General features: G+C 54.0%; 1 protein-coding gene across 1 annotated transcript; it reads right to left on the reverse strand.

The window, feature by feature from the left end:
• Positions 1–407: 407 nt before the first annotated feature.
• Positions 408–17,961, reverse strand: MEIOSIN (meiosis initiator; the record flags this gene model as incomplete). Its single annotated transcript, XM_082435859.1, is given in 14 exon segments — positions 408–503; positions 505–649; positions 1,252–1,341; positions 2,184–2,428; positions 2,505–2,669; positions 3,650–3,723; positions 4,145–4,300; positions 4,787–4,884; positions 5,719–5,827; positions 6,799–7,044; positions 7,927–8,061; positions 9,476–9,587; positions 11,037–11,127; positions 16,372–17,961. Coding segments are annotated over 14 exon segments (1,833 nt in total). The 5' UTR covers positions 16,443–17,961.
• Positions 17,962–18,511: the final 550 nt, after the last annotated feature.

Genomic DNA, 18,511 nt, shown 5'->3' on the forward strand with positions numbered 1-18,511 from the left:
CTTTATTTAGTTGAAAACAATAAATAATCCATAAATAGAACAGGGCCGGAGGCATAGAGTGAGGTACGACTGAACATGGGTGAAAGCATTTGATTCTGGGCTGGGCAAAGGACAGGCAGAGGGCAACTTCACCTCCTCGCATTTCATTGTGTGTCGGAGGGTAGGGTGGGGGTGGGGGGTGGGGTGGGGGTCCTTCCTCCCCACCTGCGGCTCCTCTGATAGGCCAGGCCAGGCGCGAAAGGGGCTGTGAGACGCCTGCAGAACCTGGGCAGGAGAAGTTCAGGCTGCCCGGTACAAGGCAAACGCACAAAGCACCGGGGTCAATAAATAGCCGCCTCCCAACCTGGGGGTGCCTGACCGAGGGGATCTGCACTAGCGGCGGTGATGCCCAGGACGAGACAACCTCTTCACCACCGGCGCCTGGTTTCAGACCACGGCTGCAGGAGCCGCGAGGCGGTGGCGGAGGGGGCGAGGCTGCCCTCACGCGCGGTGAGGGGGCGGCGGAGAGGCGGCGTCTGCGGAGCAGCGGGCCTTCTCAGCCAGCAGCTGGTAGAAGGGCTTGGGGGGCTCCCAGTCCTCGTCTTCGCTGCTGGAGCTGCCCTTCTTCACGATCCGGTTGTGCCGGCGGCTGAACCTGCGTGCTTTGGTGCTGGGGGAGAGGTGGCAGGATGGGCGGGGTTCCTCGGTCGCCTCCCGGCCATCTCTGTCCCACCCCTAGTGCTCTGGCCCCAGCAGTGACCAGGGCCTGGGCTGAGGGGGCGGCCAGGGCTTTATTTGGCCCCAGCGGGGGAGCCACTGGCTCCCGTGAGACCTGTCACCATCTGCACACGTGCCCGTGTGTTTCCGGGGCCAGTTGCAAGCTGGGCAGGTGGAGAGGAGAGGGTTTCAGGAGGGAGCGGGCATCAAGAGGGGAAGAGAAGGAGAAGACCAAGCGACAGGGAAGTTAAGACCCAGTTTTCTGCTCTGAGAAACTCCCTGTGGCAGAGAGGGCAAAGGAAATTTAGGGCAGTGGGGTCCAAATCCAGAATTCAGCTGTTTGCCCTTCTAAGTTACAGGAAGGGGTAGAGCGCCGCTCTGCTTCTGTCACCCCAACTCTTTCATAAGAGCTCGTGACACCCAAATCTCCTGCCCGAGGAAACTCCCAACCTGTTTCCAACATCACAGAGCTCAAGGCTCTGAAAATCAGAGCAGGCTGAGGAGCGGGGGGCCCCCACCTCCACCACCCACACCTTCTGGGCAGGGGCTGCTCACCAATATGGTCTCCGCTCCTTCAGGGTCATCACCCGCCAGAGTTGGGCCAGGTCCTTGGTGGCCGACGTGGATGCGGTCCCAGGGCAGGCTCTGGGGCAGGAGGGAGGATGAGGTGAGGAGAGGCCTGCAGCCTCGCCTGGCTTGGGCAAAGGCCAACGGTGTGACCGTACAAGGGTCCCTGGCCCTCTCAGAGCCGCAGCTTTCCAAATCTGAGAACTCAGATCTTCCCGTGTTGCCCTGAAAGATGCCCCCTTTCGCGCCCCCTGGAGCAGAGGTGGCAAAGAAGGGAGCTGGACTAAATGGTGGTTGGAAAGGGGACACCCGGTGTCCTGGGACCTGCATCCGCCACTCCGATACCAGCACCACCTCTTCTCCACGGAGGCTGCAGGCTGGCAAGATCGGTTCAGGGCTAGGCGCCTGATAGATCATATCAAGTCGGCCCCAAGAACTTTTGCGTGAAATCTTAGAAATGAGGAGCTCTCCCCCCACAGGGTTGCTGGGGCGGGAGACAGGACACGAGCCTGAAGCTCCTGCGGGTGAGCCTGCCCCCAGCCCAGCCCAGCGTGACGGAGCACAAAGGCAACCCAGAGCGCGGAGTGGAGGGGGACAAGGATCCCGGGCAGCGTCCTTTGAGCCCAAGGACCAACCACGTCCGAAGGTGGCTCCTCTTTTTTCAGGTTATGTACATTTAATTAATTATATTAATTAGTTCATTATATTAATTAATTCAAGCCGGTTAGTTTCCTTGTTTTCCTAAGTCTGAGCTGAGTTTCACTGCTTGCAGTGCTCAGGCCTGACCAGTGCCACGGGGCCAGGGGGCGGCCGGGAGAGCGTGGCTGAGGAACGCGTCGGCAGCAGGGGGTGGCACGCTCTGCGGGTGGATGGACAGTGAGGTAGGGCCCCAGTCAGGGCCCAAGAGGACGCCCTCCCACCTGATGTACTGCTTCCGGTTCATCCTGCAGAACATGATGAAGCCGTTGATACACTTCTTCTTCATCTGGGTGGGGCAGGGGGCTTGCTTGCTCTCCTTGGGCTTCACGAGGCCCCTGCCTGCCCTGCCCTTCCTGGCCTTCCTCCCGGCGGCGCGCAGGGCTGAGGCCCGCTGGGTGGGGGTCCACGTGTAGACCTCATCCTCATCGCTGGAGGACTGCAGGCCCTCGAGGTTGGCCTGAGCATCCTGGGTGGGAGACAGAGAGATGAGGGCGGGCAGGAGACGCGGACTGACCAGGCAGATGGCTTTCTGTCTCCCTCACCTCCTGCTGCCTCCGCGCCGAGTCTGTGTCCGTGTCCTCCGAGCTGGGGCTGAACGACACCTTGCTGTTCTCATTCAGCGACAGATAGCAGTGGTCCAGCGAGACCAAGGACCGGCACTGGCTATGGGAGTCAGGAAGGTCTTCGGGGGCCTCAGGGGGTGTGTCCTGGGGGGTGAAGGAGAAAGGTGGGGGGAGACGGAGGGGGGCAGTGCCGTCCCTTCACGGCCCCCACTCACTGCTTTTCTAGGAGGTCACACGAGCATCACCACAAACAGCTCAGGCTCAAAACGGCCTCGTCCAGACACCTCCTCAGAAATTCCAGCAACGGTTCCCCAGTTCCCACAGCGGGTCAGAGAGGAGGGGGCTGGGGGTCTTCTGCCTCCTATTCTGGGGCACTCTCTCTCAATCCCATCAGTTTACCACCTTGTGAAGTAGCCATGACGCCCCGGACAAGTCTTAACTCCTCTGAGCCTCAGTTTTACGCACGGATGGTGTCACTACACATCCTCTGCAAGGCCGAGAGGCACTTGGTGCAGTGGCTGCGCTTCCAAGAGCTCCGCTAAAGGTGTCTATTTTTGTTTCTACAGCAGATTCAGCTATTCATTGAGGCAGGGGGGCCACCTTCCCACACACTGGAGGGAGAATCATTTGGGGATCGGAGCTGGGGCTGCCCCTCTGGCAGTCAGACGTTGAACTGCTGGAGCAGACGGTGCTACGGAAATCAGCCCGGGGGCCTGGGAAGGAGGCTCTTTCCAACTGAGGATTCTGGGGGTCACCTGCTGTTTTCAATTTCCTCATCTGTCAGATGGGGTCACAAGAGAGCCTGACTCATAGAGCAGTCGTAAAATTATGTGGGGTCTTTTCTGGGCACCTGGCAGCTTTTAGCTTTTATCCTTTGTGTCTGGTTCATTCTAAGGGCCCAGCACAGAGCAGGGCGCCTGGTGGCCAGCAGGCAGTGTTCAAAGGATGGGCAGGCAGGTGAGGGCACAGATGGTGGATGAGTCTCTGGAAGGATGAGGAGAAGCATGATGGATGGACAGGTGAGTGGGGGAGGAGCTGAAAGGTCGAGGGGACGGATGAGTGGATCAAGCAGGTGGAAGGAAGGATGGACGTGTGTGTGGACAGATGCGTGGGCAGACGCCTACCTTCTTCTGTGGTCCCTCAAGCGTGCAGGCAGAAGGTGAAGACTCAGGATCTAAGAATACTTCTTCAGAGAGAGCTGTCGGGGGCGGGGAGGGAGACCAGAGGGGTGGCTGGGACAGAAACACCTCTCTCAGGGCACTGTGCCTCTGTCCCGCCATCCCTGCTAGCCGGAGTGCCCTTCTCTGGCTTTTGGCTTTGGGATCTTCTGCCCCAAGTCCAAATCCAGCTCACAGGCCAGCTCCCGTGGGGAACCACCAACCTGGGCAGAGCAAGTGGGTCCCTATTACAGGCTCCTGGAGCCTTCCACGCACCACGCTGGCCTGGGGCTGCTCCCCACCAGGCTGTGGACTCCTCGAGGGCTGGGATGGGATTCATCCTGGGTGGGATTCATGCCTGGTTATCCAGCACTGCCAGCACAGGGCTGCACACTTGGTGGGCGTCACTGTAGGTGTTTTTCTTGAATGAACCAAGCATCAGGTCCAGCCCTGGGTGCCCACCTTGGGTCAGGTACTCGGTGCCATCCTCCAGGATCTGTTCTGGCTGCAGTTTCCCCGGGGAGCTGAAGAGGGAGGGGCTGAGCCCTAGGATCTCGCTCAGGTGGCCTGTCGCCTTCCAGTTGTCAATCTGGGGAGGCCCCAAGGCGAGTGGGCTCCCTGAAAAGGAAATATCAGGCTTGAGGGTATGTCAGAGGTTGCCCTCTCCCCCAGCACAGCAGCTGGCTTTGAGCAGATGGTGCCAGACACTGGGGAAAGGTGACTGTGTCAATTCCTTGTTGTGAGTGCTTGGAAGAGGAAATTAAGAGGCACGATGCCTGGCATCTTGTTAGGGATGCCCAGGAAAAAAATCAATATCATGATGTGCCAGATCCAATAGACTGATTTTAGCTATCTGGAGCTCTGTGTTAAGAAAGATTCTGAGGCAGTGTCTGGGATCAACAGAAAGAGTAATGATTGATCAGCAACGTCTGCCATGGCAACCGATGGCTCAGGGACAGTGGGCAGGCTGTGTGTTGCCATCCCTGTGCTTAGCGGACATCCATCCCTTTCCCGCTCTCCCCCCTTCCACAGACATCCTCAGAAGGAAGGTACCAAGAAGACCCCACACCAGGCTACAAGGAGGAAAGACAGAGCTTCAGTCACCATGGTCACTGCCCTTTGGGGTCCAGGCAGGAAGCCAAGGGTCAGCATCTGGGGACTCCTTGTCCACCTCCTCGCTGTAATCGTACACCAGCTTCTGCCTGCAAGAGGTGGAATTGAAGAGGCAGACCTGGAGCCCCGGGCTGGAAACACCGTGGGCCCTGGGGCGAGCCCTTTCCCCTTTGGGTGTCTCAGTGTCGCCCACTGTGGACTCAGACAGGGATCTCTCCGTGCCGCCCGCTGGGGGGCGCCCGCCCTCGAGGAGCTTCAGGGCTTATAAGGAGAGGCCAGCTGTAATCAGAGCTGACTAAACGGGGGCAGAGCTGTGATGGGGCTTTGAGGAGGACACAGACGGCGGGCAGGGCAGGAGGGAGGACTGAGCTGAGCTAAGCTTGAAGGATGGGTAGTTTTCCAGGCGGACGAAGGGATCAAGCTTCCAGGAAGAGGGAACAGAGGGTGAGAAGCCCAGAGGGGACACGGGCGTGGCTCCCGCAGGGAGTGGCGAATATTTGGTGGTGTTAAGGGTAAGGTTCGCAGTTGAGGAGCAGGAAAGGGGGCTGGCAAGGTGAGCTGGGACCAGAGAGGGTCTCAAATGCCAATTAAGATATCTGGGCTCTACCCAACAGGAGGGAGTAGCTTAAAGCTGAAAACTGACATGATCAAGGTCTTGTGTGTTAGAAAAGCCATGCAGGTGACTAGTGGGGACAGGCTAGAGGGCGGGACGGGAGGCAGGGAGGGGCTGCGGCCCTGGTCAGCACCTAGGAAGCAAGGCTTTCCCTCGAGCTCACGATGCCTGACGCAAAGCTAGGCCCTCGGAAGTGCTCACTCCACAGACACCAGTCGAGGGTGGTGATTGACCCCATTTCTCACCAAGCCTTAGCCAATCCCACCAAACGCCTCAGCCTCCTCCACTCACATCCCCGGGCTTCCCTTACCTGGGACGGGGCTGGGTCCTGTTGAGAAAATGGATCCTCTCAATCCCTTGCTGGGCCTCGAAGGCAGGGTAAGGCCCTGAATCCTGGGCACTGTTTTTGCAACAGCAGCCTACGGGGGGTGGGGCAAGTCAGGATGGTCACTCCTGTGACGGGCCCAAATCCCGGGACTCACAGAGGCAGGGACGGAGAGGTGCTGGGGTATGCCACAGCCTCTCCCTCCCCCCCATCCCAGCCAAAACCTCAGGCTCTGGGGCCTCTGCGTGAGGTTTGGGGGCTCCCTGAATCACCCGCAGGTTTCTGGAATCCCACGTCCCTATCAGAAGCTCTAAGGAAGATAAAATCCTTAAGCAGAATGATGATGATGAAGATGACGAGAGCAAACAAGTATATAGTGCTTACCAAGGCAGCACGGTTTTAATCGTTTTACATACTACTCGGTAGCCCTTTACCAAAGGGTATGGTTTTTATAATACCCATTTACAGTTAAGTAAACTGAGGCATTGAGATATCAAGTAACTGGCCCAAGGTCACAAGATTAGCGCAAGATCTGGGACACCCTCCCTCCCCAGGTGGGTCAGGCGCCTCCTTGGGGCTCCCACAGCCTCCTGGGCGACCCCAGGAAGTGAGAGCGTGGGATTCCGTCACTGGACTGTCACCGGCACCGCGCACGTGGCCTGGCCCAGAGGAGATGCTCTGGGAGGAAAGGCTGAAGGAACAGACAGAGGAATAGGATGACCTGAGGCCTCGCCTTCCGGTCGCGCCCGTATCTCCTGGGGGTGTCACACGTTTGCAAGCTGGCAAAGGGATGGGGACTCACAAGAGCGTTTGTCTGGCTGCTTCAAGTGAAGGAAGGCTCACGAGGCGGCCCTGCTCTTGCCCCCAGTCCTGTGACCCTGTCCCCTGCTTACACCCCCAACAGAGCCTGAAGGGAAAAGGAAACTTGGCAAGAGGCTGCGAGACAGCGTCTCTCTTGTCCATTGTAGAATCCCTGGCGACTAGGACTGTGCCTGGGACGTCGAGGGTGCCTGACAAGTGGTATATAAACGAGTGGCTAAGTTAGTGGAGAGGAAAGACACCAACCTGAGATGTCACAGTGGACGCTGTTCTCAGCCACATGCAGCAATGTCAGCCAGGATCTTCCTCCCTTTCTGTCACCTTGAGACGGGGATGACACAGCCTTGGGGTGACTGCAGGAGTCGAGGCATCTTGGAGGGGTGATGGTCCCCACCATGTTTCCTCCTCTCTTGTCTGGGGATGGGGTCACCTGCTTCTCAGGCTTGTCCAGGGCCAGACAGCGACGAGGGTTCTGGGCCCGGGTCTGGCGTTCTAGGAGAGCAGAGAGATGGCGTCAGACAAGGCTGGGGGCCTGACTGTCACCAGAAGGTGGCTGAGGTGGGGGTCTTTGCTCTGGGCCCAGTAACCTGCTTCAAAGCTTTGCCTGGCCTGATCACTCAGTCCTTCCCGGAGAGGCCCAGATCCTCAGTTAAAGATCACCTCGTCGGATACCCCCTTCCCCTGCCCACACGTTAGAATCACCTTGTGAGCTCTGAAAATACTGGTGCCCAGGTTCCACCCAGATCACTGAAGCCCGACTTTCTGGGTGTGAGGCACAGGCAATAGGCATTTTTAAAAGCACCCCAGTGATTCAGAGGTGCAGCCAGAGCTGGAAATCATTGATTAGGTCCAACTCCCTTTTTAAGGACATGGAAACGGAGGCTCGAAAAGGGGAAGGGACAGGTAGTGTTAGTAGCAAGGCTGAGGTGGGACCTGGGACACTTGCCTCCCGCACTGGGGTGCTTCCGTCACCCCACACTCCCTGCTGCCCTGGCCCGGGGATGGATGACTGGGCAGAGGGATGATAAATGCTGACAGCAGCTTCCATTCCTGGGCACTGGCCACGTGCCCCATCACTTAAGCACTGCTTCAGCGGGGTGCGCCTGGCTCCGAATCTGAGGACCACCCTGTGGCAGGCCCTCCAATTTCCAGACCAGGAAGCTGAGGCTCACAGGAGAAGAGTGACACACCCCCAGGCCTCAGAGCTAGGAAGAGAAGGCACCACAGCTGAACCCAGGCGCATCTGAATCCAGAGCCTCGTCAAGGGCTCAGGATTGCCGACTGGGCCTCCCGGGAGTGGGGACGGTCCTGGAGAAGGAGCCCCGCTCCCATCTGACCCCTGCACCCTCTTCTATCTCCACGGACGGCTTGTACCTGATGCTTGGGCCAGCTTCTTCTTCTGAGGTTTCCGGCAGCCTCCCCAAAGATGGGACTTATGAGAGTGTGGGGTGCTGGACGGGGTGGAGTGTCTCCACTTCGCTGGGCCCGCGGCCAGCTTCCAACCCAGCCCTGCACAGGACGGAGAATGAGGCAGGTCAGATGCCCTCACCCTCATCCATCCCGAATGCTGCCTCTGGACAGCACTTCATGATGGACAGGGAGCAGGGAGGCTGCTACGGTCCCCAGACTGACTTTACAAATGGGGAAACTGAGGTCCCGGGAGGAGATGGGACCTGGCTGAGGTTGCACAGCCAGGCGGCAGAAGTACAGGCGAGAACTCAGGTGTCCTCAGGGCCATTCCGGGCCTCGGCTGAGAGGGAAGACAGACCCAACACTTCCCAGATGCTTCCCCATCTTCCGCCTCCCAAATCAGTTCTTCCTGCAGCCTCCTCAAGATGGTAGGGGCTCCAGCATCCACCCTGGGTGGCCCGGGGCCTCTCCCCCAGGCCTCTCAACTCTTCCTCATTGACGTCTCCCAAGGACTTCCCTGGCGGTCCAGTGGTTAAGACTCTGCGCTCGCAAGGCAGGAGGTATGGGTTTGACCCCTGGTCGGGGAACTAAGATCCCGCATGCTGTGCGGCATGGCCAAAAAAAAACCTCCCAAATTTACCTACTTCCGTCTACACCCTCAGCTATGGTGCTACACTGGCCTCATCGTCTCCCATCCAGATCACCCCTAAAAGTATGTTCACTCATCTCCCCCACTCCAGCTTCTTACTTAATAACAAGTCCCCACACTAGATGTCAGGCACCTCTTCCTCAAAGAAGCTCTGATCATGGCTTTCCTCTGGCTTAAAGGCCTTCAGTCATTCTCATCTTTTTCATCTCCCTCCTCCGCCAGGCGCTCGAGGCCCTTCAGAATCTCGTCCCTGCCTCATCTCCTACCCTTCTTGCCCGTGTATTCCTCACACCAGTAACCATAGCAGCCGGCACACACAGCATGGGATGACTGGCTTGTTCCAGGAGCCATGTTACAGCACTCTTTACATGTATTAACTCATTCAATCCTCACAACAAACACAGAAAGGGGGTATGGGTCCATTTTGCAGATGAGGAAACTGAGGCACAGAGAGGTGTAGGTCACAGGACGTGTGCCTGAGTTGGGACCTGGCTCAGGAGTCTGCGCACATCATCTGGGTGCTACACGGCCCCTCCAGTCATACCCAACTGCTTGCCTGTCCCCAGACGTCCCACATGTGTCTTCTCGTGCCTTCAGACTCTTGTTCACCTTGTTTCTTCTGCCTGGCATGGTTCCCCCTTCCCTGTCCTCGAAGGCCCAGCTCCAAGGCCCCTCCCACCACAGTCTTCCCAGACACCCTCCTCTGGGGTCACAGCACTCTGGACATCCCTCTGACTTGTCCCGTGAGACAGGCTGTGAGATCCAGGAAGGACTGGACCCGTCTAAGTCACTCAGCGTCCCTGACGGCCAGGACAATGCTTGGCACGTAGCAGGCACTGCGAAACGTCGGCTGAACTTACTTACCCCCCAGTCCACCGTTCCCATCGGTGGTATGGAATTCGAGCAAGGCCCTGGCCGCATCGATGCTTCTCTGGAGGTAGTGAATGTAGTGCAGGACGTGCAGCAGAATCTCCTTCTGCCCCCAAAAGAAAGACAGGGTTGAGCAGGGGCCTGAGATGACGTGAGGCTGCTGGGGACCGGGGACCCTGCCCCAGCAATCCCCCCATTGGCAGAGAGGTTCCTATCCTGCCCTTTAGTCCTCACTGCGGCCCAGTGAGCCGGCGGTTACAGCTAAGGAAACGGAGGCTCAGAGCGCTAAAGGGACTTGCTGGGCTACAGAGAGGAAGTGGCAGAGCTGGGATCTGAACCCAGGCCTGCCTGCCTCTTGGTCCAGTTTTGGGGGCACACACTGCTCAGCTTCCCACCCCTGGCCCTTGGCACACGCAAAGCCCTCCTCTTCTCCCCACAGACTCCCTCCCTGGCTTCTCCTCCTTTGAGCCTCAGCACAGTGTTCTCCCCTTCTGGAAGCTTTCCTGCCCTCCTGTGTTAGGGTTAGGGTCAGGCAAATCTCTCCCAAACACCCACTCCCCTGAACCTCTCTGAAGGCAAGTAGAACATTCTAGATTGGATCAGTTATTGTGCATTCAAATCTTCCTCTTTTTTTTCTTTCTGGCCGTGCCACACAGCTTGCAGGGTCCCAGTTCCCTGAACCAGGGATCGAACCTGGGCCCCAGCAGTGGAAGCACCGAGTCCTAACCACTGGACCACCAGGGAAGTCCCTAAATCTTTATCTTCTTGACCAGATTCTAAGTTCTCAGAGGAGGAGGGCTGGGTTTCAAATTCCTTTGCTTCCCCTTGTTGCCGGCAGAACAGCTTCTGACATCTGACAATCTTTCCATAAATGGCTGATGAATGAATGAATGAGGGACTGAACGAGAGAAACTATAGCAAGAAAACATCACACCAAACCTTCCAGATCTCTGAATCTCATATTAAGTTGTTCATCCTGGGAGCAAGTGTTAGCTCAGCACTATAAACATTTATTGAGTAGCCACTGGGGAGGCACCGAGAAGCTTTATCCCTACCTCATGGAGATGATCTCCACAAAGTCACAAAAGAAGGCGCCCGGAAAGGGAACCGACATTTATTCAGGCCCTGTCACAGCTATCATGTCACTTTGGTCTCACAATATCTCTGAGTAGGAGGAGTTATTTTTTTCTTGTTTTATAGCTGGGAAACCTGAGGCTTGAGAGGCTGATAGCCTGAGCGAGCTGCCCAGTTCTGCAGGTGTGGGGCTGGGGGGCTCAGATGCAGGCTGTGTGACTCCCAGAGGGATGACCTCGACCCAGCACCTTGCCTATTTTTCCCCTCCCAATTCCCCCTGCCTCCTTTGCAGGAAAGAATCCCCCAGGCTTCTGGTCATGGGATCACAGACTCCCAGAAATTCCCAGTCAGGACCATTGCCATGTCAGTGCTGTCACTGGGTGGGTCTGTCTAGGTTTCCTAGGACAAGGGAGGTCAACCCGATTGCTGATATGTTCAGATCTGCCTCCCAAATCCACCTCCTCTCCTTCAGCCTCCTTACCTTGGTGAGCTTCTTGGCACCGGTCCTCAGGGCCACGGGTAGCAGCAATGCCAGCTCTTGCAGTTTGTTGGTGTGGTTTTTCCTCTGCCTCCTGTTTTGGAGCAAGAGCTGGTTTGGGTTAGGACATCCGAAATGGAATTTGGCATCTGACCCCCCAGACCGCTTGTCTCAGTGTTCTCCATCTCAGAGAAGCTCCCTGCCCCAGGCACCCAAGACAGAATCCTGGGCATCGTCTGAACTCCTCACTCTCCCCCATCCCCTGGTCCAATCAGTCACCAAATCTTGCCCATTCCTCCTCCAATCCCTTCTCTCCGTCCCCTCGCTCCTGCCCTACTCCATGTGCTGACATAGTTCTCCCAGCCTTCCATCTGGCTTCCTCCAAGCCATACTCTCTACGAGAGTCACGGTGATCTTTCTGAAACACAAACCTGCCTATGGTTTTCTCATCTGTGCAAAAGGAATGAGGATATTCTTTCAGAGGCAGAGGGCTACCAATAGGACTGAATACATTAGCTACTTAATAAGTGCTTCAAACCTCTCAATGCCATCCCATTATTAAGGATCAAATTTAAACCCTTACTTAACATGGCTTATAATGCCCCCCATGGCCTGGCCCGCCTGACCCTTCTGGTCTCATCTCTTACTTCCTTTCATTCTCTCCCATCAATGGACTTCAGCTCCACAGGACAGGTGAGGTATCTCTGCTCAGGTCCCCCTGCCCCTGTGCTCATGCATTTCTCTGGTCCCTGCAGTTGGGTGAGAGCTGAGTGGGGGGCACCGCTGTACTCTAGCACCTAGAACAGGGTCTGGCACACTGCGGGAAGTCATCGCCTATTGGCTAAATGATTGAATAAATAAGGGCATGAAAGAAGTTGACTCCTGAGCAGATGCAGAACTTCCAGGATCTAATCCCTGAATTCATAATTCATACTATATCCATGTACACACACCTGTACCCCTCTCTCCTGACAGATGGAGACATGAAGACGTTGGAGTCTCTCTCCCAAATTACACACCGCTGCCACTACTCCCGCTACTCCTTTGGGAAGGCCCAAACACTTCGTCTCCACAAATCCCTATCTCACCTTCCTTCAGGGCCTGATTCAATTGCCACCCGAGGAAGCCTCCCCCACCTCCCTTGTTTTTCTCCCCGACTCTGAATGTCCACAACACTTTGTGTCACCTGTAGCACAGCCCAGCCAAAAACACTTCCTTTATTACAGATGTATCTTTGGTTCCTACTCAGACCCACGAACTGACACCCCCTCTTTGCCAGGCCCTGTGCTGGACACTGTGGAAAGGGAGAGGAATCACTGTCCTGCCCTCGAGGACATGGGGGAGCAGTGTGGGAGACAGTTATCTCCCTAACCAAACTCTGAAGTCCTGAAAGAATCGTTCTCACTCATTCATTCAGCAATTACTTATTGAGCCCCTACTATGTGCCAGGAAGTGTGATCGGTGACAGGGACAAAAGGCTATAAAACAACTACAGCCCCTTCTAGAGCCTACAATGCAGTCTGGGATAAAGTCATTCATCAAATTGTCACACAAATAAACATAAAATGGCAACTAGGACCAGAACCAGCCGTATAATTTGCTGGGGGTGGGGGCATTGCAAATGAAACTGTGGGTCCCCTTGTTCAGAAATTAAGAATTCTGGGAATTCCCTGGTGGTCCAGTGGTTAGGACACCGCACTTTCACTGCTGAGGACCCGGCTTCAATCCCTGGTCCGGGAACTAAAATCCCGCAAGCCGCACAGCCTGGCCAAAAAAAAAAAGTTAAGAATTTCAAGATGGTGAGAGCAGAGCATTAAACCAAGCATTGGGCTCTTCTAAGCTCAGGGCTCTGTGACTGCATGAATCATGTGTCCCTCCTGGGGACAAAGGAGAGGTGCTGCTCGGTGTTATGGAAACTTGTGATAGGTGGTTTTGATCTAACCTATGAGGTTTTTCCAGAGGAAGTAAACCTGGCCAGAAGCTGTTCTGAAGGATGAGTGGAGCTACATCAGTGGAGGGGGAGAGGGAAGGTTTCAGATAGAGGGAGCATGGAGAAGTCAGAGGAAATAAAGCTGAAGTGTCTGGAGCACAGAAAGCAAGGAGTCCTGTGGGGTGAGATGAGGCTGGAGGACAAGGTAGGGGCCAGATGACGCAGGGTCTTATGGGTGTTACAGACTCACAGTATGAAGTTTTGCCTTTATCTGAAGCCCAACGAGAAGCATTAACGTGTTTTCTGCAGGGCATGGCATTTCTAGTGCACCCTCCCAGAACCACCACGAGTACAGGAGACTATACGTATTAGTCAGCTGAATGAAGGAATGAAAGAAAAACAAAACCACCAATTGGTCTCTAGTTCTTTCCTGATAGAAACCATAATTTCGAGGGGCAAGGGTGGGTGCTGGGTTTCTATCCGTGGAGAAACACTGGGTAGGTTGACCTCTAACGTCTTGCCTGGCCCTGATATTTATTTTCTGCATGCGACTTTCCTGCTGTTCTAGAGGACTCCCTAGAAGCTCCAAAGAGAAACAGCACAGAAAGCCAGGAAGAAAAGTAGCCAGGTCTATTTAAGTTCAAGGTGCTATTTGACCATGTCTGAGAAAAAGGGTTTCATATCACCTAGTCCCTGGGTGTTTCCTCTGGGTTTTGCAAAGCACTGAGAGAGCCTTCTGCACAAACACAGGAGTTCCAGGGGAAAAGAAAAAAATTGGAGGGAGAAAAAGGGTGACTAGGAAATGCAAAATCTTGGCCGCTCTCGGGCAGCGGTCCTGAAGAGGTGTGACCTGGGGCTCTGCTCACAGGGGCCTCCGGGAACTGGGCACTCGCTCTCAAGGCTGCTCCTTTCCTGGCTGGATGGTTTTGGTTTCAGCCAAGTTCTTTCCTCAGAGTCTGTTTAATTTTCACCCACTAAGCCCAGCTCTGCCCTCTGATTCTGTGCGGAACAGGTCAGCTCCAGCCACATGGGTCTTTTTCTGCTTCTCTCAACTGCCAAGTTTATTCCTGCCTTAGGGCCTTTACCATCGCCTCCACCTGGAATGTTCTTTTGTCCCGATTTTTACATGGCTGATTTCTTGCCATTCGGTGCTTAGCTTAAATGTAATCTCCCTAGAGGCCTTTCCTGACTACCTGATCTAAATAAGCACATTCTTTGTCACATCTCCATATCCTTTATCAGCATCTGAAATCTTTCTCTCTTTCTTCCTTCCCTTCCTTCTTTCCTTCCTTCCTCCCTCCCTTCCTTCCTCTCCTTCTCTCTCTCTCTCTTTCTTTCTTATAAATATAAACATAAGGAGAGCGATTTTTGTCTCTTTTATTTATTGCTATATCCTGGACTGACTTATCCATCAGGCAGCGTAAGCACAGTGCCTAGGGCTGGTGCTACTTTTAGGGGCTTATGAGAATGTTTTAATTTCTTTTAAAACCAGAAGAGAAATAAATGAATATAATTAAACTTGGATTATATTCATATTTATACCAGTGCTGCCATAAACTATAATTTTTCATGTGTTTTTAAAAATATTTTATTTATTTAGTTGCTCTGGGTCTTTTGCAGCACGTGGGCTCCTTAGTTGCGGCTTGCCAGCTCCTTAGTTGTGGCATGCAAACTCTTAGTTGCGGCCTGTGGGATCTAGTTCCCTGACCAGGGATCGAACCCAGGCCCACTGCATTGGGAGCAAGGAGTCTTAACCACTGCGCCACCAGGGAAGTCCCTTAATGTGTTTTTAATGCAGGAGCTGGAAGGAGCCTTAATCAAGAGCCAGTCCAAATTTCTCACATTAGCTATGGGAAAACCAAGGCCCAGACCCTAATTTGCTTTAACATGTGCAGGAACTTAAGAGTAAGAGCTGTCCCAAAGTGGGACAAAGCAGGGGGCAGTCCCAAGAAGCAGCATAATAGTTGGTTACAAGGTTCAGCTTTTGAAGCAAACAGATCTGGTTGAAATCCCAGCTCTGCCACTTGCTGTGTGACTTTGGGCAAGTGCTTCATCTCTCTGAGCCTGTTTATAATTCATTTACAAAATGGAGGTGGCTGGAAAGTGTGATCTTGTCCAGAAGGTGTTTAGCACATAGGGAGTGCTCACGAAATGTTAGTTCAAGATAGAAGGTAGACAGTCATTTGTTGGGACGATTTAGGGATAAGGGATGTTGGAGAATGGGGTGGGGGTATTGTACTGGATGACTGCTGTTGATAAAACTGTTGTTTTTGGTTGACCGACATCCAATTCCTCCCTTTTCTGGTAATAGTTTCCTTTGGGGAATGATCCCTCCCCGACTCTCAGTCCATATGGTTCAGAGAAGCTGACCCCAACCTCCCCTTCCACTAGGGAGCACTGAAGCAAGGTCTAGCCAAGAAGTCAAGTGATTGGTTCAGGATTGCAGCTGTAACCCAGGCTTGGCCAATCAGAGTCAACGGATCCTGGAAAGAGACTCTCTGCTAGGCTTGTCAAGTTGGCAGGATATGGACCTGGAGTGGCTGGGAGCCATCTTGCCTTCACAAATGGAGAGCCAACACAGACAAGAGCAGAGCAAAGAGAGGCAGATTCCTGGCCATATCATTTAACTCCTCAGCTAGAACCAGCCAAGCCTGATGCCCCGGAATTTTTTGTTTAAAGGATCCAATAAATCCCCTTTTACGTGTGAGCCAGTTTTAGCTAGGTTTCTGTTAACTGCAACTAAGAGTCTTTATTAATACAAATACCCCACATCTAGAAAGGGGGCAAAGAGAATGCATTGTTGGTGACCTCTGGAATTCCAGGAGGAAAAGGCAAGCGAGAGAGGCATTCTTCATTTTCTTCATTTGCTCCTTCTGAGCACAGTACCTAAGTAGAGAACCTGAACAAAGCAGACACTTATTTTTGGAGTTAATAAATGAAGACATAGGTGGGCGGAAAGTCACTGGGGAAGACAGTGGGGAATAAGATGAACTCTGGCTCTCTTCTTTATCCAGACTTTGGAGGAAGGGAGAAATCTGATCCAACCCTCAATCTGCTAGGAAAATCCCCTCTGTAAGATTCCTGACACTTGGTAGGTGCTTGATGGCAAAATGAATACGTGAATAAAAGAAAGGAAGGAAGGGCATTTAAGAAAATCAGAATGTCAAAACCTGCAAGGGCTTAGAGATGATCTTTGCCAACTACTTCAGAGTTCTCTCATCTTGAAATGGCGGTAATATTCGCACCCACTTCCTCGTGGAGTTGTGGTAAGGATTAAAGGATTTTATACAAGCAAAAGGCTTAGCAAAAAGTCTGGCAAACTAGTAAATGCTCAGTAAACACTACTGTTACTATTATTTAACCAGAGTGGCTGGAGCTGTAAGGGAGGTGGGCCGGGGGAACACTTACCTGTCCCTGGGACCCAGGGAGTTGGTCCTGGGATGTTCAGGGGAACACAAGTGCTTGCTGGAATCCCACATCTGCAAAGAGGGGAAAAGAAAGAATTATTAGTGACCTCTGGGATTCCAGGAGGAATGCACAGCTTGACAGGCAGCCTCATTTCCCCCATCATACTGCTTTGAGCATTCAGAGATCCCAAAATAAGTCTCCGGTCCTCATAAACACAGGTCAAGAGACCAAATTAAAATGCCCAAACTCTAAACTGAAGTCCATGAATCTCAAATTGCAGATTGGGGCCCGTAAGTCATGATCCAGACCTAAAACTAAAAGGAGCAGATTCCCAAACTTTGACTTCAGAACTTCAGTCTTAACAGTGAAATGTCAGACCCTGCAATGGGAACCAGATCTGAAAACTGTGGCTTGAGATCTCTAAACTGTGATATTAAGACACTAAAACTATGACTTTAAACTCCCAAAGTGAGGACCTAGAACATAAAAAAGAGCCCTTCCCAAACCTAAACGCCCTAAACTCTAATACTGAGATGCTCTAGACCCCCAAACTGTTAATTTCTGATCTCCAAATATGAACCCAATCCTAGTATTAAGAACACAGACCAGGGCTTCCCTGGTGGCTCAGTGGTTAAGAATCCACCTGCCAATGCAGGGGACACGGGTTCGAGCCCTGCTCCAGGAAGATCGCACATGCCGCGGAGCAACTAAGCTGAGCCTGTGCTCTAGAGCCCGCGAGCCACAACTACTGAGCCCGAGTGCCACAACTACTGAAGCCCGCGCGCCTAGAGCCCGTGCTCCGCAACAAGAGAAGCCACCGCAATGAGAAGCCCGCGCACCGCGACGAAGGGTAGCCCCCCGCTCGCCGCAACTAGAGAAAAGCCCGCGTGCAGCAACAAAGACCCAACGCAGCCAAAAATAAAAATAATTTAATTAATTAAAAAAAGAAAAATACACAGGCCACAAACCTTAATATTGAGAACCCAAACAAACCCTAAAGTAAGAAATCCAATCTCCCCACAGCAAACCTCAGCCCCCCAAATTGACCTCAGATCCTAAAACAAAGACCTCTAGATCCCCAAACTGTCACTTCAGACCCTCAAGTTGTGACCCCCAACCCTAAACTGAGATCCCACCTGTGAGTTCCACTCTGAAACCCAAACTCTAGAATTGAAGCCTCATACTCGATGTGGGGGACTGCAGGCCCTAACAATTCTCAAAGTTCCAAACTGTGACTCCAGACTCTAAATCTCATACCTCATACTCTACATTGAGACTCTAGACCCTAAATCTACACTGAAGCTTCAATCCTCCCAAATTAGACCCCGGACCCCCAAAATGCTATTCTAGACTTCCAGATCCCCAGACTAGGATCTCTGATTCCAACAGGAAAGCTTCCAGCCACAAAACCCAAGACCTTCAGATTTCCAAAACGAGTTCTCTCCAGACACAAATCCTGAGACCCCAGATCCTAATCTGTGACCCCCAAATCCCCAACACTATTCAGAGACTTCGTATCTGAAACTTGAGCGTGGATCCCCAAAACCTAGGCCCAGCCTCAAACCCAAACTCCGGCTCTGCTGCTCGGGTCCTGCCTCCCCCAGGGCCCGGGCACCCAAGGCACACCCGCCCTCCCGTCTGCCTGAAACTCCCAGAGGGAGGCCACGACCACGAAGTGGACCCCAGGCTCCCCTCTGGCCGGCTAGTCACCCGCCCCTTTCCCCTTGGCCTCCAGCACCCGCCTCAGGACGTGCACAATGGCGTGAGCACCCCCCTTCTGGTTTTGCGCCAGCCCCACACTTGGGAGCCCTGTCAGACAGCGTCTCGTGCTGGTCCCGGTAGGCTGGCCGCGTGCGCGAACCTCAGGCCGGCCCCAGCCACCACGTTCCCAGCCCGGGCGTGAGGTAGACGCGAATCCCCTTTGGCGCGAGGCTCCTGCGCGAGGCCTGAGGAGAGCAAGAGCGAACTCTTGAGGCCAGGCCACGCCCTCACCACTTCCCGCCAAAATGTATTGGGTGCGAGACTGGAGAGGGGAAACGGCAGGGTTCGAGTGGCTGTGCGCACGCGCGCCTTGGGAAGGCCCTGTCTTCCAGCACAGCGCTAGCCTGGCCTCGCGCCTCCTGACACACTCTTTGCCGGT

This window comes from Balaenoptera physalus, assembly GCF_965194825.1.
Source record: "Balaenoptera physalus genome assembly, chromosome: 19".
In the NCBI taxonomy this organism is placed as follows: domain Eukaryota; kingdom Metazoa; phylum Chordata; class Mammalia; order Artiodactyla; family Balaenopteridae; genus Balaenoptera; species Balaenoptera physalus.